Genomic DNA, 26,152 nt, shown 5'->3' on the forward strand with positions numbered 1-26,152 from the left:
TTGGAAAGCTTCCTAAAAGTCTTCTTGTTGAAGCGTGTCAAGCACCTGCTGCGATTCGCGTTGAATCTCGTCCACCGTGTCAAATCGGCGACCCTTGAGCTTTAATTTCATTTTGGGAAACAAAAAGAAATAACAGGGTTCCAAATCTGATGAATACGGAGGGTGAGGAAGGACGACAATTTTCCATGTTTCTTTTTTTTTATGTCCCTCTGTTCCAATTTGGAGTCCATCGTGATTTCGCAAAGAAGAGCGTGCGTATGCTACCATAAACTTGTATAACACTAGATTCAATGAAGATATCGCTTCCAAACTTCGTGTCATATGTCTCGAAGATTGTTATTTTTATGTTCTGCGAGCGCATGTCAATCGTGTCATTCGTTTGGCCACAGCAGACACAATCTCGGAACTTAATGATCGCACCTCGTATATTGGATTTTATACAATTGCCGTTGATGTTTAAAGACAGTTAAAATATATATTATATATAATGTAATCTAGAGATGACATTGAACTTGTAAATTTAGGTGTAATCAATGGGAACTTTAAAAGGGGAAAATATTACAATTTAATCAAGTTATATATTCAAAATAAAGTTGAGATTGTTAGAACAAAAATAAAGAAAAATATGATACGGTATAATATATATATTTTTTTTAAATAAAATAATTTTGCATATCAATGTTTCTGGTATTCGAACATGAATTTTGGGATACAAGCTAGTATAATAAATCATTCAATTTGTCATGGTGTCTCATTATGACAAATATGACAATACATCATTTGTTAAATTTTTCATCTATTTTATCTTTGTGAAATACAAAAAATAGTGTTGTGGTATTTAAGAAAGGGAAGAATTATATTTATTTATGTCCAAAATAATTTCTCTAAAATTTTAAAAATATTAATACTTAACATCGAAAGCTGAATAACTTGTTGAAAACGAGTTTTTGGCAGATTATCGGAAGTATTTGAAAAATAGTGGTTAATAATAGAGGATACACTCTGTATAATAATATTCTTAATTAATAATATTAAGTGTAGTTGATTACTATTATTATACTAATTGTAGTTAGTATATTGGGTTGGTGAAAAAGTACTTTTGGTTTCTGTTTACGTAAAATGGAAAGTAACATTATTGCAACAGTATTAATAAATGGAGGAAAAATTTGAAGATCATAAGTTCATAAAATCACAAATTTATAAGTTTGTAAATATGTAAATTAGAGAATTTAATATTTCCTAAATTATCAGATTCGAAAGTTTCCAAGATTCTAACTTTTCGAGTTCTAAAACTTAGAAATTTATGAATTCTGAAATTTTTTAATTTTTAAACTTCTAAATTTGTAGATTTTCAAATTACTTAAAGTACAAGTTAGTGTCTTAAAGATTTCCAAATTCTCAAATACTCTTTCCAAGTTCTTAAGATAGTACACATTTTAGAATTAAAAAATTTTGAAACTTCTAAATTCATCAAATTTCCAAATTCCTAAATTTCCAAATCCACAAGTCTCCAAATCTACACAACCCCAAATCTTTATTTTTCCAAATTTTCAAATTTCCAAACATTCAAATTCCCAAATTCTTAAATGTCCAAACTCTCAAATCTATGAATTTCTAAATTTTCGAATTATATAAAACCCAACTTTCAAAATCCGTTAATCCTCAAATCTTAAAATTTCTAAATTTCCAACTTCTCAAATATCGAAATTTCTATACTTCCAAATTTTCAATTTCTCATAAGTTTCTCTAAACTTCCAAATATTCAAGACCTTCCATTTTTTCATTTTTATACATTCAAATCTCTAAATTCTTAAGTATAAAAAAAAGAACGAAAAACCTTTCCCATCAACCCAATACGTATAGTTAGAATATTTTACAAAAGGATTAGCCATTATTCGAATAATCGTTAAATACAAATTTCGAACAAAATAAAGTAATTCCAAAAGTAACTATTAATTTTCTATCCAAAACTTTTTCTTCAAATTGTTTTTCTATTTACTAATAATTTTTGTATTCAAATGAAAAATCATTTGTTGTCTTGAATTACTTCTCTTTTGTTCAAAATTTATATTTGAAAATCATTTGAGTAATATGCAACTCTACTTTGTACAAAGGAATATTTGTGTATTTTATACAAATACTTTTTTACAGAAGGACCTCACAACCTTTACAACGCCGATTTTGTTCAAACTTTGTATGATTGTTGAGTACATCAAAGGTAATAATTTTGTACAGCGGTAGCACGCAACTTTCTAAAGCAAGGGAGAAAAGAGGAATACATTGTGGCTTAATGGGAAAAATACTAAGTTTACTAAATAAAGAAAATCATGGATTCCGTATAAATTTTTGCATTTTGTCTTCCTTTTTAATTTTCATTACTGAAACTAACTGGAAAACAAACTTCTACCTTCTAAACTTCGACAGAACAAATTAAATTTTGAAGAAACTTTTGTACTTGCTCAAATTGTCCATAAAATAAGTACATTAATTTTTCATGATTTCCATGAAGCAAAACCAAATAGTTAACATATACTTGCTAAACTAGCTAAAATTAAGTTATTAACATATTCTGTCCCTTCATTATTTTTACATAAATAAGTATATGAATAATTTGTCTTTAATATTTATTCTTGATCCACAAACAGTTAATTATCAAACACAAGAACTTCGAATTTATAAACCACCCCTTTTAGAAGATTCACGATTTTACAAAATTATTGCCTGTGGTGTACAATACTTCATAACAGCTTGAACGTCGTTGTTCCGAAGGGCATGAGATCTCGTTAGTACGAAAAATTGCAGTAAGGTTCGTGTTCTGTGAAATTCGGGCTTACTGTGCAATTAATGCAGACACCACCACCACGAAATTTCCCACGAATGTCCATGGACATTCTTCTGTCGGCCACATCCTGATCATATCTGCAGGAGGTTGCATGTCCATTGCAGTTGCATTTCTCGCAGTGAAAGCCCTTCGCAGCTGTGCCAGGTTTCCACGGAATCTGATTGTACATTGGACAGCATTTTTCGCATCTTTCGCCGCACGTGTGGCGCTCGCATTCGCATTCTTGATGCTGAGAAACAATACCACCTCTTAATGGAACCTTATCAATCCTCTTGTAACTGATTAAGGATCTAGTAGAGCGAACCAACTTTGAATTAACATTGGAGTACGACAAAACAGAAACTTCGGCGATCCTTGTCCCTCTTATGTTCCTCCGTAGCGGAGAGGCAACAGTTATAATTTCGCCGATGCACGATTTTCAAGCAACGAAGCAATATTTTCTCCTACTTTCTTTTTCAAAATATTCTTTACGTTATTGTGCAACTCCGAGCCCGATTTTGCGAATCGACTCTTAAAATTTTATTAAAAACGAAAATATATTTTAATAACATTTTAGGAGTTAATTTCAAAATCGGGCTCTATGTCCGCGTGATTATGCGAAGAATTTGGAAAAGAAAGCGTTAGATTGATTCTTTGCTTGAAAATCTTGGATGGGTAAAATTATTGTTCTCGTGCCTTTTCGCAGGAGACAAGGATTACAAAAGCTTCTCAAGTGCGTAAGTCGGTGCACAAAATACTTAAGCCCTTAACCTATAATTTTCTAGGCAGTTGCGTTCACAAATACCTAATTATTGTTACAACGTTAAGACAACTAAAGAATGTTAAAATGTTAGGCATTGCTTTCAACAATCCTTGATGATACAGGTAATTAGAATTGAACCCAAAATTCAATTGCAGTGAAAATACGAGTCTGGTTTATCACAACTATAATGTGTGTCACGTGACACGTAGTTGTAGGTTAAGGGTTAACATCTATGCAAGCCAATTCTTCCGTGAGTTTTCCTTTCGATTCTTTGCTACATTTATTAATCTCTCAAGCGAGGAGAAAAATGTGCGTATGGAAGTAGGTATGTGTTCTAATGGAGAAAAACCACTCTACCGTTGTAACTCTTAATGGAACCTTACCGATTGCCTTGCGATTGATTAATATTTGCGCAGTTTGTTTTTAACGGATTTATGAGTGAATGTACTTGTGCAGCAATTACGGTGACTTGATTGAATTCTCGTGTTCAGTTTCATTGATATTTTTTTGGGGTCATTATTATTGTATGCTTGGAGCTTGTTCTGTAGTTTGGTGTTCTTAAATTTTGTTTTTTATGCGGCGTTGTATGTTTTTATATGGATGGTATGTGGTAATGGTGTCTTGTTATTGACTGTTTTACAATAATTTAGGTTATTTGATTTTTTGAAAATTATAAAATAATTACAATTATAATAATAAAATTGATAATATTGTAGGATAGGAGGGTAAGGAGAAATAACACTCGAGTATGTTTTAATAAAAGAAAGAGATTAATAATATATATATTTAAGAATACACACAAAGAAAGACACACAAAGAAAGACACACAACACTTCGGACGGCACTGCTTTCCGTCGAAGCTACACGCAAGAGAGTAAAATCACGATTGACTCGCAAGTCTTTCGCACGCGCCAAACGCCGTTAAAACAAAAGACGATCGCTGATGGAAAAAACCCATGTTAACGGTCATTCTATGGAAAAAACCATGACAGCACGTGGAAATAATCCTACAACTCGGCCATCCTATAGTTCATCCGCCTCGGATGCCAAATTAATTAACGCCCATGGCTTTAAATATTGTGCGCAAGTTGTTGTCGTCTTCGGTCCATCGCAATAACCTACTTTAATAACGTTATATGTGTTATTGTTTTTCACTTTACTAATTTGATAAGGTCCTAAATATGCCGGTTTTAATTTACTTCCCGGTTGAATTTGTGTACGCTTTATTGCCACCAAATCGCCTATTTTATACACACTAGCCGGTCTTCTACGCAAGTTATACGTTTTTCTATTCTCCTCCTGCACCTTTACAATTTGTTTCTTTGCTTCCTGTCTCAATTTCTCCCTAGCATCGTTAAAATCATTGATAAATTCCGCTTCTATTAACTCTTTTAGCATTATGTCCGTTTTTGTTTTTATTTTCGTTCCTACAAGTAATTCAAACGGTGTCGTATTTATACTTCTCTGGTAGGTATTATTTATTATTCTTTGAATATCGCCTATAAACTTATACCACTTAGTAGGATCATCTAACGTTAGTTTAGATAAAACAGAAATAATTGTGCGATTTAATCTTTCAACTTGACCGTTAGCACGAGGTAAACCTGTAGTAATATTTGAAAGTTTAATATTTTCTGTAACGCAGTAATCAACAAATTCTTTAGATGTGAATGCAGTACCTCTATCAGTAATAATATGTGCTGGGTTTCCAAAAGTAGTTTTTTGAATTTCTAATTTAGCGATCACTTCCGCTGATGTTGTAGATTTTGTAGGGTATAACCATACAAATTTCGTAAAACTATCTATTACCGCTAAAATGTACGAGTATTTCTTATTAGTAGATTCTAACGGGCCTAAATGATCGAGATGATATGTTTGCAACGGTGCATCTCCTTTAAACAAAGGATGCAGATATCCTTCTTGCTTACCAGCTTTCTTATTCACTAAAATACACGGAATACAATTTGAGATAAAATCTTTAATTTTTTGTTGTAATTTCGGAATGTAATAATTCTGCTTTATTGATTCTTCCGTTCTTTTAACTGCAAAATGTCCTTTATCATGCGCTTGTTTAATTAATTCGCTTTGCATATTTTCAGGTATGACTAATAATTCACGGCCTTCTGCAAATTTATAGAGAATATTATTTTTTACAAAGTAGTCTTCATACGGTTCATTTTTTAACAAATCTTTGATCACTTTAATAGATTCATCGTCATCTTGTGCTCGCTTAACACGTGCCGCAATATCGCAAATTTTAATACACATAACTGGATACCGACTCAACGCATCTACATGCTTCATTTTAACACCCGGTCTATGTTCGATTTTATAATCATATTCTTGAAGTAATAATGCCCATCTCGCTATTTTCGTTGTAATATCTCTTTTACTCATCGTTTTCTCAAATGCCTGACAATCAGTTACAATTTTAAATTTAATACCTAAAAGGTAAACACGCAGTCTTTTTAATGCTTCTATCACTGCTAATACTTCTAATTCGTAACTGGAATATTTTTTCTCGATATCGGTTGTCTTTTTACTAAAATAATACACTGGATGCCATTGACTATCATCTAAAGATTTTTGCAACAAAATAGCACCATAACCGTCACTGCTTGCATCAGTGTGCAATTCCGTTTCGAATTTTGGATTATAGATATTCAAAACCGGATTCCGCGACAAACAATTTTTAAGCGTTTCAAAAGCAATTTTTTCTTTATCACTAAAATTAAATGTAGTTTCTTTTTTTAGCAAATCAGTCAAAGGTTTAGCCAATACAGCGAAATTGAAAATAAATTTACGAAAATATCCAGCGAGTCCGAGAAAACTACGTGTATCCTTTACAGTTTTTGGTTCTGGGAATTTCAATATTGCTTGTATTTTTGATGATGAAGGATATATACGACCATTCTTTATCACATGACCCAAAAACTCTATTTCTCGCTTTAAAAAGGCACACTTTTTAAGATTCAATTCTAATCCGAATTCTGCAGCTGTATCTAACACTAATGCTAATCTTAAAATAGACACGTTTTCGTCTTCAGCTGGAATGATGAAATCGTCAATATATGGTACTAAAATCCCGTCATTTATTAATTTTCTAAACACATGGTTTACAAAGCGCTGGAAAACTGCCGGAGAGTTACACAAACCGAAAGGAACTCTCTTAAATTGAAAATGACCTTTATGTGTAACGAAAGACGTGTATTTTCGGCTATTTTCTTCTACAAATACATGAAAAAAACCATTTCTCATATCAAGAGTTGTAAAAACTTTTGCATCATACAATTTATCGAGCTGGTCTTCTATTAATGGCAAGGGAAATCTATCCTTCATTATCATTTTATTAATCTTCCTATAATCTATGCACACTCTCGGCGAACCATCTTTCTTTTTTACAACAACTACCTGGCTACAAAAATCTGATACGCAAGGCTCAACAATATCTTCTTTAATCCATTCTTCTACCTGTTTATCAACTATCTCGCGTTCTGGTACTGGTAAACGTCTCGGTCTTTCAAAAATCGGCATTTCGTCTTTTAATACTATTTTCATCTCAACTTCTGTATTTTTAACTTTTTTTGGTTTATAATTTGTAATTAATTTCTCAATGCTTTCACGATGTTCTACGCTCGCAGTTTCTTCGATATTTAAATTATTATCATTAGGTATATTGATTTCGGCAAGAAAAATATTTTGCGACACCTTTTTAATAGAAATTCCATATGGATCGATTTTTATTTCCGCTTGATTTAAAATATCTCTACCAACTATTGCATCTAAATATATCGCGCTATCTGGTACAACGTAAATATTGCATGGAAAATCAAAATTATCAATGCTCACAACAGAAGAGAAATAACCTAACGTAGAAACTGTATTCTTTCCTAATCCCGACAATGTAACATTTATTTTGTTTAAAGATTGAATGTTCAATTTATCAGCAAAACTTGTTCGAACTATGGTAAGCTGGCTTCCCGTATCAATCAATGCATTTAGAGAAACATTGTCAATTTTAATTTCCTTAGTCATATTATTTGAATGAACTATGGCAATATTATTCATTCGCGGGACATTAGTTACATTTTCATTTTTAATAGTCGGACAGTTAGACGCTATATGACCGTGAGATTGACACTTGAAACATTTTCGACCTAGAGATTTATTTTCGCAATTATTCGCATGATGTCCTTTCTTACCGCAAATGAAACAACGTACTTCGCTTTTACTTATCTTACTGGTATTGGAGGGTTGTTCTGCTATTTTCTGGTTCGTGAAAGATTCCTTGTTTGCCTGCGTCGTCCTCTTGTAAGAATAATTTCTTTCTCGGCATTTCTTCCGTACCTCCTCGTATGTAACCAAGCGTTTCTTCACCTCTTCCAAAGTGGTAGCACCAAATAGAATAAATTTATTAGGTGTATCGTCTACTACACCGTCCACGATATACTGGATTAAAGCTTCTTCTTCGACGGAACCTCTTGCAGCCAATTCTTTCATTGTCAAATAATATTCTTGCACACTTTCATGCGCCAGGAGTTTTCGTTTGGACAGCATTTTATGAATTTGTGCACTGTTCGCTTTAGAGACGAATTCTTTTTTTAGCGCATTTTTCAATTTGCACCACGAATTAATAGCACGCTCACTCTGAATGAACAATTTTGCCAACCCCGATAAAGATCGTTTAGCAAATATCAATTTTTGCAATTCTGTCCATTGAAAGATTTCAGCCGCTTCTTCAAAATCTTCTATCCACTTTTCCACCGGATACGCATTACTACCATCGAAAGTGCGTAACGTGTTTTCCACATCTTTAAAACTGAAAGCAAAATTAACGTCTCTTTCTTGTCGCCGTGCTGGGGTTACTTCGATATCACGTTCATTACCACTGTCGTTTCCCATTTCATCAGCAGCATTTTTATCATCATCTTCCTCACCCTCTTCCTCTTCCTCTTCATCATTCGGTTTTACTAACTGATTCAAATCCATTAGAGTGCTGCACATACGTACTATTATTTCCTCTTTACTTCCCGTAAAATCAATGCCTAAAACGTTGCAACTTGAAATAAGATCACCGGTAGTTAACCGTCTGGCATATTCTAATTGCGCTGTATATTCTTCCGAATTAATGGCAAACGAAAAACCTTCAAAATTTCTCAGCCTTTTGCGATTACTTCGATCTCCTTCATCATGGAAGATGAATTTATGCAAAGACCTTATCGCAGCTACAGACGCAGTTTTAATTTTTTCCTTTACAGCCTCGATTTGTCCCAAACACTCCATGATGGACACGTATTGAACGAATTACACAACGTAACACACAGAAAAATGTTCAAAGTTCAGTAGTTACAAGTCTTTTCTCCCAGATCACACTGTTTGTTGCTTAAATCACACTGTTTATTGCTTTAATCACACTGTTCGTTTCTTTTATCACACTGTTCGTTACTTCAATCACACTGTTCGTTACTTTAAACACACTATTCACACGAAAATGTTTATGGTTCTTTTTGACGAGCCCCCAAATTTGTAGGATAGGAGGGTAAGGAGAAATAACACTCGAGTATGTTTTAATAAAAGAAAGAGATTAATAATATATATATTTAAGAATACACACAAAGAAAGACACACAAAGAAAGACACACAACACTTCGGACGGCACTGCTTTCCGTCGAAGCTACACGCAAGAGAGTAAAATCACGATTGACTCGCAAGTCTTTCGCACGCGCCAAACGCCGTTAAAACAAAAGACGATCGCTGATGGAAAAAACCCATGTTAACGGTCATTCTATGGAAAAAACCATGACAGCACGTGGAAATAATCCTACATATTATTTTATATGATGATGATATTATGTTATACTATTATTTCACATTTAATACAAATTTCTGAAATTTTAATTAAAAACGACTGAATTACATTATTTATTAAAAATTACTGAAATAAAAAATTTCTAAATATTCAAGGTTTTGAATTTAAGTAATGAAGTTTTGATTAAAGGTATTAATACTTGATTACAGTATTGTACAAAAATAAATAAAGTTTTTATTATATTGTTATGTTGCATTTTATTGCATACATTCAAAACTTTGAGCATTTAGAAATTTTTGCTGTCTCTTAGATTCGTTCACTGTTAAATAATACCATAGTAACAACAGTAACAATAATTTTATTATACATAATATTAATTATTGCTATAATATTAATATTAATATTGCATTAATATCATTAATCTTACTATATTAAGATAAAGTTACAAATATTAAATGAAAGTTAAATAAAGTATGTCATCCTGTCAATGTGAAACAATAAAATGTTTACTAGTAAAATAATAAAAAGCTGAAAATGTTAATATTAATATTACTTCGTTAGAATTCAAATATACGAACAATTCGATATATTGCATCTACATGTGCCCATAAAAAAGTAAAAGACCTTTACTTACAAAAAATTGTTAAAATATAAAAAAAGCGTATCTAGTTGCCTCAACAAGTCTCCCACCTATCTACACGTAATTCGAAAGAAAACTAGTTACGTGAGTCCATCGTACTCGCCATGACCAGATAAGGGTTAATATTTCAGCTTTTAATCTGATCCCGCAATATTTCCTAACGCGAAACCAGTTCGAGAGAAAACGAAAATAAGAATTTGAGAAGGGTAAACGATACTGGCCTTCCGGTTTCTAGTACTTTTTCTCCGGTTATTGAATCAATTAACGTAGAAGGCGTAATGGATGACACGGTTCGCATAAGGACGCTTTATAAATCGTAATGATCGCCACGCTGAAGATACTTCTTTATGTTTCGCGATATCCGGCTGTGTGCTTTACGCATCGCACTCGAATGGAAGATAGAACGGCCACGCAATCGCCCCTTTGTAACATTTTGAAATTTATTGGAACGTTAAGATAACAGGCTGCACGTTATCGGAGACATTAATTTGCATGTGGCTCAATTGCTCTGCGAACGTTATCCACGAGCCTATTGTAAATTCTGAATTACCATGTGAATATTTACTTTAGATTTATTTCAAACAATATTCGATTGCACTTTCGTGGTAAAATTTTATTTACGGTGCGGACTGTTTTCGAAATTGGAAATTGAGCGAACGTAGAAAAATAAGTAAAAAATATGGAATATTATTTTTTCATATATTGCTTTATTTTTAAGAAACTCTTTTTTTTTATGAATACTTTGAGACTGTTCAAACTCAATTTTTGAAACTGAAGATATAAGAAAAAATTGTATTCTATATTTTTATCCCATTTTTTCATGTAAATTGATCATCTTTTTTGTACCACCATTTCGAAAATATTCTGCATAAAATAAATCGGATAATTTTCTTCAAATTTTATAATAGAAGATTAAAGACATTAAAACTAATGAAATTAATAACAAATTAAAAGTGTAATATTCTTTAATTATGACTTTATGATTTTTTTAAATCCCTTCTTCATTTTTAATTTAACTTACAATTTTTTCACGTCAAATTACTGAATAGCTTCTTTGTAAAAAATTTTAGTGCCTACATTCTTCAGCATCATAGTCACATTTAATTCTGATGAATTGTAACAGTTAAAAGTTAAAATCTTAATAAAACCCTCTACCTAATTTCCGTAATTGAAAATGAGAAACCTAAGATCCATCATATCAACAAATTCCGTAAACCCAGTAACATGAAAAATAATTCGCTCATCCTGTATGAGACATAATAATTATCAGTCGTTAAAACAATGCTGAAAGGAAACTGTTGCAAACCGGATTCAGTTATTTACGGCAACATAAAGAACGCGAACAAGAGTACGTAAAGTGCACATAGGATAACCATTATCGCGGTAGTAAATAATATCGTGCACTTTGGTTACTGAGAGTACGAGATGACGTTCAGTTTCCATTTTAAATGATGAGGCCACACGCGTCGTATTAACCACGCGTTTTGCCTGTTTAAATTTATCTAGCTTGCTCGTTTATTTGTATCCTGGAAAGGGGTATCCAAAAATGTGCTTCCAGCTTTTCCACTTATTTCGTTGCTAGTTAAGCTGCAACCCTTATTCGTGTGGTTTATTTATATATCGTTGACGGACAGTTGGAATTTGTTAGAATAGCAGTATTAATATGGAGAAGTTGGTATTATTACTGGGAAAGACTGGTATACTTTATTTTTACGGTAATACTTTAATGGTACTTCAAATTTTTTTAAAGGTTATGTAGGTCATATTTTGCTATATTGTGTGTATATGTATATTATGCTAGTATATTATAGTATATTGTGTGTATATGTGTATTATACTAGCATATTATAGTACATTATTGTAGTATTATTATTAGTATGAAATTATATATATTATTGTATCATTATGTTATTACATTGTACATGTTATTGTATTGTCATTTCATTACTGTGTTGTTATGCAATCATATATATTACTAAATTATTACATTATTATATAGCGATACATATTATTGCATTATTATGTTATTGCACAATTGTAATAAAGCACTGACATACTTTATTTTTACAATAATACTTTAGTGGTACTTCAAATTTTTGTAAAGGTTATTTAGTTCATATTGTACTATATTGTGTGTGTACGTACGTTATGCTAGTATATTATAGTATATTGTGTGTATATGTATATTATACTAGCATATTATAATATATTATTGTATTACTATTTTAGTATAAAATTATATGTATTATTGTACCCTTATGTTATTACATTGTATATGTTATTATATTTGGAATTGCATTACTGTGCTGTTATGCAATCTGATATATTACTAAATTATTATATTATTATATAAGTATATATATTATTGTATTATTATGCTATTGCACAATTATAAATGTTATTGTGTCTTTATTATATTTAACATCACTATTGCGTTATTATTATAAAAGTATATAAATTATCGTTTTTTTAATGTTACTGCAAAATAATATATTACATTATTAAATTATTATGTTATACATGTCAATATATTATTATATAATTATTTGTATTATTATGATGTTATTATATAAATAGATATGTGACTATATCGTTAGGTATATTATTATACTGGATTACATTACAACATCGTTATATAAGGTCTATCAGAAAGTTCTGTACGCCTCCAGGTTTTGACTTTTTCGTCTCCAAAGATGACTCATTGTATAGAAATGGAATTCACAAATTATAATCATGTTAGAGAGGTCACTAATAAATTATATTGTTCAGTGAATACTAATAAATATACTGAAAGTGTATTGTTTTCGTTTTAATTGAAAAAAAGAACAAAACTTTTTGGTGGATCTAATATTACAGTATCAAGAATTAACATTTAAAAAACAAATGTTTTGTGATTGATGAAGTATTCAAATACGAGGTCGTTTTGACCCAGAATAATTAGAATAAAAATTTGGACAGCGAGTTAAATAAAAGCTTCACCAGACAAGGGTCAAGTTGAATATTAATTTAAAAAATAAATGTCTATATAAATAATGCGAAACAAATTTATGCAAGGTAAATGTAACTATTAGCAAATTATTTGTTTGATTTTTTTCTAATCTATTATTTATAAAAATTTGAACTATTAAAATAAAAATATTGAATTCATCATTTTATATATAATTTCTTCATTGAAATTGATATTCATTATCAAGTATAATGGTATATTTTAATAAAATATCTAATAAAGTACACATGTATCTGTAAAATCACTTACTTCACATATAAATTTATTTAATTGACTATAACAACAAATAATTCTCTGTAATTGTAAATTAACAAGTAATGCACAGTAACAAACAAAAAATTTAATTTATAAAGTAACTAACTATTTTACATTTAATATGTAAAGTGTCCTGTAAAATATTTATTTTTAACCTCACAAAGTGCTAACTGCAAATAATTATTATTTGAAATAGTGCATTAATCGTTAATTAAAGATAATATATTTACTGACTTTGATTAACACTTTTTCACTGAAATTATCGAGCTTTATTTACAAGTAAAATAATTATAAATGTTTTTATATAATAATATAACATAAGATTTTATAATAGTTAATTATTAGGATTCATTGTGAATACTCGTGCTGTACGAGCAAAATTACGATAAGAAACTTACGAGACGTGTTTGTATCGTAACTCGAAAGATACTGAGTTGCAGATGAGACCAGTGAATCGTAACCAACACTTTTTTACGATGCATCACAGGCTTCATTGTATTTTCATTAATGACCACATTGTCATTCATAAGAATAGATATACCGCGAATGATTCAATGAAACATTATCGGATGATTTAGTGAGATCGGTATATCGGAAGCTTAATTAATGTCAGCCTTGCTATATATAATAATCAAGAATTATGTATACGTGGTTAATATGTTATTACGGTTGTACAAGGTCTACAATGTGAGATAGAACAAAGCAAACAAAAGTAATCATTGACACTTTCCTTTGTATACAAGTACATATCAGATATCATTTTTTTAAGTACATTAAAAATTATGCTAACAAATTTTAATTATATTCAGTATTATATTAGAATATTCTATGAAAGAATTCTAATTATATTAAAGAATTTTATTAATGATTCTAATTATGTTAATAAAATATTGTGTTAACAAATTTTAATTTTATCAAAATATGACACTAGAAGATTTAAATCACATCATTGTATTGTAGTACAAAATTTTAATTGAAGTATCAGTTGCTATACATACATATATTGTATATGTAATACTTTCATGCAATCAGTGGTAAAATAATTGCAGTCTGCAGCTGAAACGAAATGTTACTCTTTATAAAATAGAACTTGTTTTTCATGTAATAAAAAAATATAATATAGAATGTTGTGCAACATATATGTATAGTAATGTGATATATTTTATAGTAACACGATACATTATGTATATATGTATAGTAATATAATCTGTTATTATAGTAACGTGATATAGTATGTCTATATAGAAATGTAATATATTTTATAGTAACACGATACATTATGTATGTATACTAATATAATCTGTTATTATAGCAATATGATACAGTATATCTGTATAGGAATGTAATATATTTTATAGTAACGCGATATAGTATATTTGTATAGTAATATGATATATTATGCAGTGACGTGTAATAGTATGTTACATCCTACCATCAATTGTATAAAGTTCTTCCATATATTCTGAGTATCATATAATAAATATTTCTTCGTCTACACATAACAAAACTATTTCCTTCAAATTGATAAATCTTAAAATAATATTAATTATTTACAAAATATTTTAAAAGTTAAATCATGTCTTAATTCGATAATCAGGAATCCTCCCATTGTATACACGTGTCTTCATAAAAATGTTACACATCAGAATAACAGTAAAATTAACCTGAAGACATTTTCTTTTCATGCACAAATACTATAATATGTTTCTGTATATTTTATTTGACCATAACTAGATCATCTATATTTAAACAAAACTGTATGTGCACGTATGTATATGACGGATGATGACAGTTTGATTGAGACGCAACCCGAAATATTTCAGATGTTTTACAGTTATTTATTCAGTAATGCGGCTGCAATTCGATCTACGTGACAATCGTCAGCCGAATGGTACACCGAACCCGCCCAAAAACTAATTCAATTTACCCTGCTGAACATCGCCAAAATTCGATTCTAATCGATCCATCGTAACATCAAGAGTATCACTATAAAAACGTTTGATCGGTACTTGATCATGGTCCCGATGAATCTTCTCCTTTTTTTCAGATTCGAGATCTGGTTGCTTCGGTATCCGAAACAAGCGGCGGCAGTCGTTGATCATTAATGAGGTTACGTGAAAACATCGTGACAAGTGGCGGACGCGTTTATGGTGATGATCGTGAACGTGGAACGTGATGTTTTAAATAATGAACAACAGGTAGGGTATAATTAGAGTAGCGTATAATGTATAATTAGCTACACTGTTGGATACAGGAGTATAGTATATTGCTATGTTCTCGTGAAATAGGTACATAAATGTTAGTTGTGGATACAAGATATGGATCAGTGATATTGAGTGAGTAGTATGTATCAGCGATAGAAGAGAGTTTATGAAGTGGATATGTTCTTAAATAGCTAGATTTTTAAATTTTTGAATTTCAAGGTTTTTAGATTTTTAGATTTATAGATTTGTAGATTTGTAGATTTGTAGATTTACAGATTTTTAGAGTTTTAGATTTGTGGATTTGTGGATTTGTAGATTTGTGGATTTACAGATTTGTAGATTTGTGAATTTACAGATTTGTAGATTTGTGGATTTACAGATTTGTAGATTTGTAGATTTGTGGATTTGTGGATTTGTGGATTTGTGGATTTATGGATTTACAGATTTACAGATTTACAGATTTACAGATTTACAGATTTACAGATTTACAGATTTACAGATTTGCGGATTTGTGGATTTACAGATTTGTAGATTTGCAGATTTGCAGATTTTTAGACTTTTAAACTTCTAAATTCTTTAATTTCTGAATTTCAAAATTACCAGATTATCAAATTTGAAAGAAGGAAAATTTGTACATTATACTAATCTATCTTTCATACTTTTCATATTTTACATTACATTTCTACATTCATAGCTCAATTGTTCGTGCACATTACGTTGAAATAAAATAAAGCAATTTATATTAAAATAAAGTATGTTATTTTACATAAAATATTTAATATGACTGATTAAGGATTGCACAAAAGTATTACTTTTTCTATTTTTATGCAAATTGTACAGTAACATAATATTTTATCCATTGCGTAGTTCTATTAATTACTTTACTAATACAAAAATACAAAATTTCATTCCTCGATTGAGTCATTAAATTACATAAGCTATTATATCATCTCGAACATATTTGAATATTTAAATGGTAGTAAAATAAAAGGTTCAAAGATGCATCTAGGTTTCTAACACGATCCTTGAACTAAAACCCAGTTAGAAATCGCATCGAATTGGACTCGATGGTGTCTCGTGTTCAAAGAGGATCGATCACTCGTAATTCATGAGTAGAATGGGAAGAATAATGGGACACGAGAACAGTAATAGATCCTTTAACAAGATATACCGCCAGTTATTTTTCCGATTCAAATTGTTTCTTAAAGGCAAAACACCGCCACATTCGATTAATGCACGATGAAACACCATTTGCGTAACAATTAAGCATCCTGATTCTCTGCTAGAGAAAGTTGAAACATCACGATTGTTCGACTTCGTGAATTACCATTTATGGTTGTTTATACAGAATTTACATTTCTGTCACTAAATAGCTTCATCTTATTCAACATACCTATTGTACAATACATGTTTGCATAATAAAATCATTTGGAACTTTGAGAACAGTCCCTAAGTTAATAGATTAATATTATTTATAATGAAAGTCAACAATTAGATTAATTTTCTTTTCTGCAAATTACCTATATTTATTACTTTTATTTCATTTTAATAAAACAGAAAAAACTTGTGAGGTACCAGCCTGTCTTTAAATAGCGAAAGTCGAGCCAGTAGACATTTTTAAGCCTTTTAGGTTATATAACAAGACCACTTTTAAAAAAAGTTAAGTTACACAAATTTGAAAAGTATATTTAAAAATTCAGTAAATGTTTCAGTTGACCAGTCTTCAATATTAAAGAACTTGTAATTCACCCTCTGTACTAACAGTGCTGCTAGAGAGCTGACCACTAATACCAGAAGAAATATATTTCATTCGTGAAATGTTTACAACGTATGAATTTTTTATCTGAACCGTACATTCTTAACAGAATCGTTAAGAAACAGAAATATAACGACCTGTTACATTAATGAATGTAGATACTCGTTATTAGTAAACGTGCTTCACATGTAATTGTTTTAAAAACTGACTGATGTGGCAACTGAAGTTCACTTTTATCAAAAGTTACTTACGAAAACCTTATTTGTTAATTTTTAAACTAACCTTGTGTATACTTTAAAAACCTTATGTATATCTTCTAAACAATGGTCTACTGCCTTGAATCGCCTAATTTATCTTAAAACTGGTATAAAAGATCATGCTACGCTAAAATGTGAACTAAGCTTTTTCTGTCTTCGGAAGAAGAACAAATAAAGACATCTTTCCCCGTTAAAATTCGTTTGTTTTTCGAATTCCTTTGCGAGGGAGCTTATACCTTTCATTAGGGAGACAGATCGTAAAAGAGGGTGAAATTAATAACCCTCGAAAATCTGAATCGACCATCGAACGATCGCAGAAGAACTTTAATGCACGGTAGTTCCTGAAGGGAATAGGGGCCTTCTAACAGGCGATCCTGCCATTAGCAGCGTTGGCAGACAAAGGTCCGACAAGTTTATGGCACTTGCGACAGATTTATTTCCTGGCCCTCAGGGCCTACCCCTTCGAATCTATGGTATTCGCGAAATCTAACTTTAGAAGATGGCTACCAGAAGAAAATGAAACCGTGCGACCATTTGCTTCCTTTCGGACCGAGTGATGTTTGTTTGTTCTTGTTTATTCAACGTTTCGGTCTTTAATTAAATTTTATCGGATTCTTAAGTTTATTTGTAATTTATTAGTGTTGGATGGTGTTTCTTATCTTGGAAAATTTAAAATTAGTTATGGAGATTTATGATGTTTTTAAATGATTGATAATAGTTTTAAGCTGGAAAGTGTAAAGTATGTATTGCAGTAAGTGTAGTTGTAGTGTATTAAGTTGGCAGTATATTGCAGGTAGTATATTATACAGCATATTAAATATATTATGTAGTATATTAAGTATATTATAACAAGTATATTATGTAATGTATTGAATATATTATAACAAGTATATTGTATAGTGTATAATACTGTTATAATACTATTTTATGTATATTACCAAGCATATTATGTACTGTATTAAGTATATTATAGCACCTAGATAATGAAGCTTTGTGAGGATCAAGAGGACTAATGATTTCTATTTTTAGCAAAAATTTATTGTGGAAGAGTGTCATAACTTCACAAAATTTTGAAATTAAATAATTATTAATACGATGCAAACAGAATAAGTTGTTTTGAAACTTGAAAGTACTAGGAATGTGTGAATTTAATAACATAGAAATTTGAAATTTTAAAAATTCTGAAATTTAGAGATTTGATAGATTGGCAATTTGGAAGTTTGCAAGTATGCAAATTTGGATATAAATATCGTAAAATATTTACTATAGAGATCAAATGGGTGTAATTTTAAATTAATTCAAAAATATAGTTATAGTTTTTTATATTATAAGGATACTGAAAATATTAAAATTTATTTAACTAAACATGATAATTCATTATGACATTTATATTATAAAATATAAATAATACTTTTATTCATCACAGACTTTTTTGTTTTAAAGCCACTTTTCTATATAACAATTTTATAATAAATTACAAGTATAAGATGCACAAATTAAATACTAACATTTCATAATTTCACTTCAGTCACTTATTAGTTAACACAATTATTAGTTACTTTACAATGTTATTAGAATAAGTTATTAAAATCATTTGTTAATCACACATTTCTAATACTACTAACTTTCGCCACAAATTCGTAAACTGCACTCTTTCTGTTAAGCACTTTTCAACCCCGTCGATAATAACCTCACAAAACTTCATTAACATCAAAATTTTCAAACAAGAAACATTTTGTGTTGAACATCATACATTAGAGAGCATGAAATTTGAATAATTACCAAGTACATTACAAGAAACACAAACAATTTTTAGCAGTACAAAATCATTGAATTCAAAATGTATAAGTGTTAAGTTTCTTTGATAATACATCCTGGTAACTGGTTTGAAGCAAACGTGTTAATTGCGGAACTTGTTGCGAGAATTTTACGATTTGTAATTTAACACGCGTCAATGTGTGAATTATGAGCCATAACTTGTTTTCGGGTAACGTGGAACGTGTACTCAAGGTTAATACTTTAAGCGTGCATTTTTTTAATGTTGCTGTGATGTTCACAGTAACTCAATTAAAAAAAAAAAAATGAATAAATTCAGACTACGCTATTGTGATCTTCAGAGAAAATGATATAAAATCAGAAGAAACCGGAAGGGGAACAGCAAAAGATCTCATCATTAGAAAAGGGTCGTGGTGACTTTAAATGGCGGTAAAATTCAAATCTATTTGTACGAAGATGAATTTTCATAATAAAGTAATAAATAATCTTATTTGATATAGCGCGAAATATTAAAATTTGATGTTTCAGAATCAATTTTAATTTTTGCTTAAATCACTTGTAAAAAATTTGTTAATTTGAGATATTAAAAATTTGTTTATGTGCAAATGTCTTTGAATTTTATCACTACCATGATGGACATCTTCCTATATCTCTCTTAAAGATCATTAGGCTATATGGTGTTTATATCAAATTACGATAGTAAGTGTATAATTACAATAGTAAGTGTATTATATTAATTTTTTAACACCCTCAAAAATTACTAGATTATAGTGTTTATACAAGATTACTGCGCTAAAATAATAATTATTATTCAGAATCACAAGGCTATTGTACATTGTTTACATCATATTAATTACATAAAATGAATTGTTTGGCACACTTGAAGATCACCAGACTATGCAGTTTTTATATCACATTACCACCCTTAAATAATAATTACACAAAATTAATATTTTCACTCCCTTGAAGATTACCAGACTATGCAATATGTATATCAGACTACCACCCTTAAATAATAATTACATAAAATTAATTTTTTGACTTCCTTGAAGATTGTCAAACTATGCAGTATTTATATCAGATCGCTACCCTTAAATAACAACTACATAAAATTAGTATTTTCACTCCCTCGAAATCACCAAACTGTGCATTTATAAATTACTATCCTAAATTAATATCAATTCTACAAAATTTATTTCTCGACTCACCCCATGATGGACACTGTAACGACACCGTGCAGCGTGTCCCGAGCACAAACACCTTCCACCGATGTTGATTTCCTTTATCGAATAAAAAGCACGTCTTTTGTCAGCAATTGCTTCGCCACTACGTCGAAGACCCTGAAGTCGAAGCCGTACGTATCTGGCTTGCGTAAATTCCTGAAGGGTCGTACTGTGGTTCAGGGCACCAGGTCTACCATTCACCAGGTGTGTATGGATCTATAAAACAAAATGGCATATCGATAATCCTGTGCTTAGGTTGTATATCAAAAATGATTTGCGTATCAATAACTGTAAGCTGGGTTTTAACTCTGCAATGACACTTTAAATTTATTTCTTTACTGTATATCATCTTGGTTTCGGAAATTTTAAGCACCTTGCCTGCCATGTTGACGATGCTGAGAATTTTATGAGGTAGTATTTCTGCTTTTGACGAATTTTATAATATTTTGATAGATCTATTGTCCATTTCGAGGAGGAATATTTGTGGTTAGGGGAGGTTGGTAATAACGGAGCTGGATTCCTACGGAAAGCATTGCACACTTGCGGATTGGTAGAAAAGAATTTGACACGTCTTCTGCGAGTATATGATAATTATCAAGTTTGTAAATTATTGATTTAATTAAATGTTTTAATTAACAGTTTAATTGACTGTTAGTTGATATGTAAAATTTCAAATTAAAGTTTAAATATACAGATAATAAACATTTTGTTAAAGCAGATGTTTAAGATCAATGACAAATAGAGTTATGGAGAGATTTAAATTAAAAATCTCAGTAGATCATTTGATAGTTTTAAGTATGGAAATATTAAAGATTATAGAAATTAAAATATTTTTTAATTTTTAACTCTGACATATAGATATTTATAATTAATTTATATTTTTTATATTTAAATCATACAGCTAATTCCTGAAATAAATTATATACTTAATCTTAATCCATAACTATCGTATTAGTACAAATGTTTCAACTTAATTTTCCGAGTAATATCTCTAATATTCCTTAATTTTCTGAGTTACTTCATTAATAATTTTTATTTTTCTAAATTATCTAAAGTCACATCAATTTATTATTTAAATGTCGCAATAAATTATATCTCTATTTTTAATTCACCATACTAATATATTACATAATACGAATGTTTTTATTTCGTCACAATTTAATTTTTTAAATAATTTCTTTAACAATTTTCAATTTTCGAAATTATGTAAAGTCGATTTATTGCTTGAACACGGAAATATATGAGAGAACGTAACTATTTTGTTATGTCTGATAATCTGTTAACTTTGCAAACCATCTACTAAATTCAGGAGAGCGTTGCCACCAAAGAAATAAATCATTCTCACGAATGGTACCGCGAGTTAAGAAGAAAACTGGTCCCATAAATGGCAACATGCGGTTCCTAATACGGGACAATTACACTGCTTTTAGAACAGGCGCACCTACACTTTCCTAAGCTTGATCTTTCCTGCTAATTTTTTCACCTAATTACACAGAATACGTGACATTTCATATGGCAAATTGCGGACGAAGGTGTATTAAATTATTCTCTTAACTGACAAGGGAAATACTGTTAACTTCTTAACTTCATGAAACTTATGAAACTTTACACGAACGTGTATTACATATATGTAAGTGACACTAATAACAAAGAAGTATTCTATTTATACAAAATTTACTGTAAGAATACATTATAAAGTTTACAACACTTACGTAATTCATAAAATTTACAAAATTTACAAAATTTACAAAATTTACAAAATTTACAAAATTTACAAAATTTACAAAATTTACAAAATTTATAAAATTTACAAGATCGACAAAATTGACAAGACTGACAAAGTTGACAAAATTGACAAAATTAACAAAATTAAAACAAATTTTCAAAATCCACAAAATTTATAATATTCACAGAAATTTACAAAATTTTTAAATTGGTAAACTTTAAAAAATTTATAGCATTTACAGACCTCATAGAATTTACAGAATTTATAAAATTCACAAGATTCAAAAGATTCACATAACTCACAAGATTTACAAGATTCACAAGATTTACATAATTCACAAGATTTACAAGATTCACAAGATTCACAAAATTCACAAGATTTACAAGATTCACAAGATTGACATAATTCACAAGATTCACAAGATTGACATAATTCACATAATTCACAAGATTCACATAATTCACATAATTCACAAAATTCACATAATTCACAAAATTCACAAAATTCACATAATTCACAAAATTCACAAAATTCACAAAATTCACATAATTAAAATAATTCACATAATTCATAGAATTCAAAAAATCCACAAAAAATGAAAAATGATCAAAATTTATAAAATTCATAAAACTTATAAGATTTACAAAATGTACAGAAATGAGAGAATTTGCAAAATTTACAGAACTTACCGAATTTACAAAATTCATTAAAATTAAAAAATTAGAAAAATTGACAATATTTATCAAATCTATTAAATACATATTTCTTAAACCCTTCATATCTGTTCTTTCACCTGTATCTCTTTCCATTTTTCCAAAATGTTACACATCCATACAGAATCATGTTTTCCTCCTTCTAACATTCTTCTTATGTCTCCATTTACTGTTTCCACGTTCACGTTTACACAAGAACACTGTACAATAATTTGTCTTAGAACACTAATTCATCATATATATAATATAATCACAGTCTTCTCACTCCAAATATATGTAACATAAATTTTTCCCATTTTTGTAATAATTTCAATAATTGATAGCTACATAATATACTATGTAAAAGCTGCTATATTACACATCATAAAAGCATTTTGAAAAATCATATATTTTATTATAATGGTAACGATAGATACCTTGAAGGAAGCAAACTTTCACAGAATATCACGCAGCAGGGTAACTCTGTTGTATAGCATGATACATTCACAGTCATATAACTTACATCACGTATATAACATCTCTGTATAATATCACGATTATAGTGCAATCGTAGTTCTAAACGCAGTTTTCAGATGTCTAAGATATAATAAAACCCTCATATGAACAGCAGTTGAAAAGTTTCAAGGCTACGAGATTTACGCTACTTGCTGAAATGAACCCGCGTTCAGAAGCGCAAAACTGGCAACCCCCCATAGGAGGTGCGTGCGTGATAGCCCCATATAAGGTCAGTCTACACCATACATGGTCGGAATGTAGGGATCGCCGTTTTTGTATCATCGATTCCATCTCCTTTTTCCTCTCGTTTCACGACCGATCTCGCTATCACGCTCCTTTTCTCGTCCACCTTTCAGTGTACACAAAACCGATTCCGTGTGCACGGCACTCGTGCACGGCTATAAGCTCTAATTATCCGCCTGGTCTTCCGAGAAATCTGCTAATTTTCCCTCACAGGCCGGTTCTTACGCTTTCGCGAGACCCTAAGGGGCTTGGAACAATGAAATTCGAGAGAAACTCGCATCGATGGTGGACGAGTTTCAATTTAGGGTTAAAGATACTCTTGTTACGTGCTTCAGGGGGTTAGACCAAGGCGGTCGACAAAATATTGTTACGGGAAAATTATTTTTGGGTAACAAAAATATTGGTAATTGTGTAATAGGCAGGAAAACAGTACATTGATTTTAATGACCTTGATATTGTCAAGGATGTCATTTAGATAAATTTCTTTCTACACATATGACCGTCGTTCGATTTTAATTTCAGAGATATTCACAAAAATATTTTCAATGAAGTAATTCCTTAAAAAAGGTACACTCTTCGTCAATTTTAATGACCTCGAAGTTCATTATCGAAGAAGTCATTTTGAATAGTTTTTCCCTGCACATGTGACATTCGTTCAGAATTAATTTCACAGATATTTACAAAAATATTTTCAATGAAGTAATTCCTTAAAGAAGGTACACTCTTCGTCAATTTTAATGACCTCGAAGTTCATTGTCGAAGAAGTCATTTTGAATAATTTTTCCCTGCACATGTGACATTCGTTCAAAATTAATTTCATAGATATTTACAGAAATATTTTCAATGAAGTAATTCCTTAAAAAAAGTACACTCTTCGTCAATTTTAATGACCTTGAAGTTCATTATCGAAGAAGTCATTTTGAATAATTTTTCCTTGTACATGTGGCATTCGTTCAGAATTAATTTCATAGATATTTACAAAAATATTTTCAATGAAGTAATTGCTTGCAAGGAGGCATACATTTCAAGCATAACTTAAGCTTAACTAAATATAATTCAACATATTAAAATATTGAATAAAATAAAAATGTATACAGTAGAAAAACTTGATTGCAAATAGATAGTCTTCACAGGGGATTAATATTACTGTACGAATATAAATACAGTAACATAATTATATAAAAAATTAACGTGTGTATACTACTTTAATCTCGCCTATAATTTCATTACTTGATATCATCGAAACTACTATACGATATCATCAAAACGTCCAACCACGCAATATCGCGTGTCGGATTATCAACCCTTAATCACCGCCTCTTGAAAAGGCATGCAACATTAAGAGATCTTCCTTAATTTTTACTTTCAATAACTTCACCTCCAAGTTCCACATAATTATATCCTAGTATTTTATTTTCGCTTTCATTTAAAAAAAAAAACATGAACTCCCAAACGAGCAAAGGTTAGTAACAAGAGAAAAATTCGAAAGTACATATTTTCCTTCACGGAGAAAAATTAAGTCGACAAAGTGTTACTTAACGACAAGATCGAACCATCATTTAACACCCATAAAACCCAGCAGTTCTGTTATTAGTCGATTCAGGTCATTTCAGTTACGTTGAAAATTACTCTATATCTTAAGGATCATCAGGACGAGTAAAAAAGTACGGTGTTCAACGGAAATGCCTCTGAAGAGTTGTTTCCGTCGAGGCGTCCCGTGGCTCGTACAACATCGAACCATCGGCCAGCTAATCATCCAATCATGTAATTACACGAACGAGTACACGGAACGTGGTATAATTAATGATCTCGGTTGGAACGGCTACCGCGTCAGGACGAAAATAACAGTCGATTTCGCGCGTCGGATTTTCGCGAGGAACGCGAATAATAACACACCATTGCCTCTTAACGGGAATGAAGAATGACTGACACTTGTAAAAGTCCCTGGAATATACCGTTGCTTGATCGTTATGTTTCTTTTATCGCGAATTTCTGCTCGAACAACATTCATCGTGACTTAACCCTTTCGCGATCAGCGGGATACCTATGTCCCACTTAGCTTTATTTGTCCTTGCGTCTAAGACAAATATGAAAATTCTCTTTTTACTGCTGTTACCGTAACTCGTGTAGGAATTTTATAAATAATTTTAATTGAAATAATAATAATAATCGAAACTACAATTCTACACCTCCAAAGCATGAAATACAATAAACTCTATTACAATTAACCACGCTTTTACAAATTCCACGGTGTGCACAATTCAAACTCTTATCAACGACTGTCTCTTCTTTTACATTATACTTCGTTACCTCGTAACCAACAAAAACAAATGATGAAACGATATTGCATGATACAATCGATTCACTACCGAATTACTAGTTACATTCACGTCGCAAGTATTGGCAACGCCATTCTTAAAACCCTCCTTGCACTTGTTTGAAATTTCGTAACTTTAGATTGAAG

At 30.5% G+C, this 26,152-nt stretch overlaps 1 protein-coding gene across 2 annotated transcripts in view; it reads right to left on the reverse strand.

Annotated features, from left to right (window-relative positions):
- The window catches only part of wb (wing blister), a 303,585-nt gene that overhangs the window by 179,202 nt on the left and 98,231 nt on the right, over positions 1–26,152 (reverse strand). Inside the window, exons 4-5 of one of the 2 annotated variants that reach the window (XM_012291694.2) lie at positions 20,497–20,727; positions 2,835–3,071 (exon numbers count right to left, since the gene is read on the reverse strand). In XM_012291694.2, coding sequence (XP_012147084.2) covers positions 2,835–3,071; positions 20,497–20,727 — 468 coding nt within the window. The remainder of the gene's footprint in view (positions 1–2,834; positions 3,072–20,496; positions 20,728–26,152) is intronic. The other variant, XM_012291696.2, reaches the window with a different exon arrangement.

This window comes from Megachile rotundata, chromosome 5 (genome assembly GCF_050947335.1).
Source record: "Megachile rotundata isolate GNS110a chromosome 5, iyMegRotu1, whole genome shotgun sequence".
Classification (NCBI taxonomy): Eukaryota; Metazoa; Arthropoda; class Insecta; order Hymenoptera; family Megachilidae; genus Megachile; species Megachile rotundata.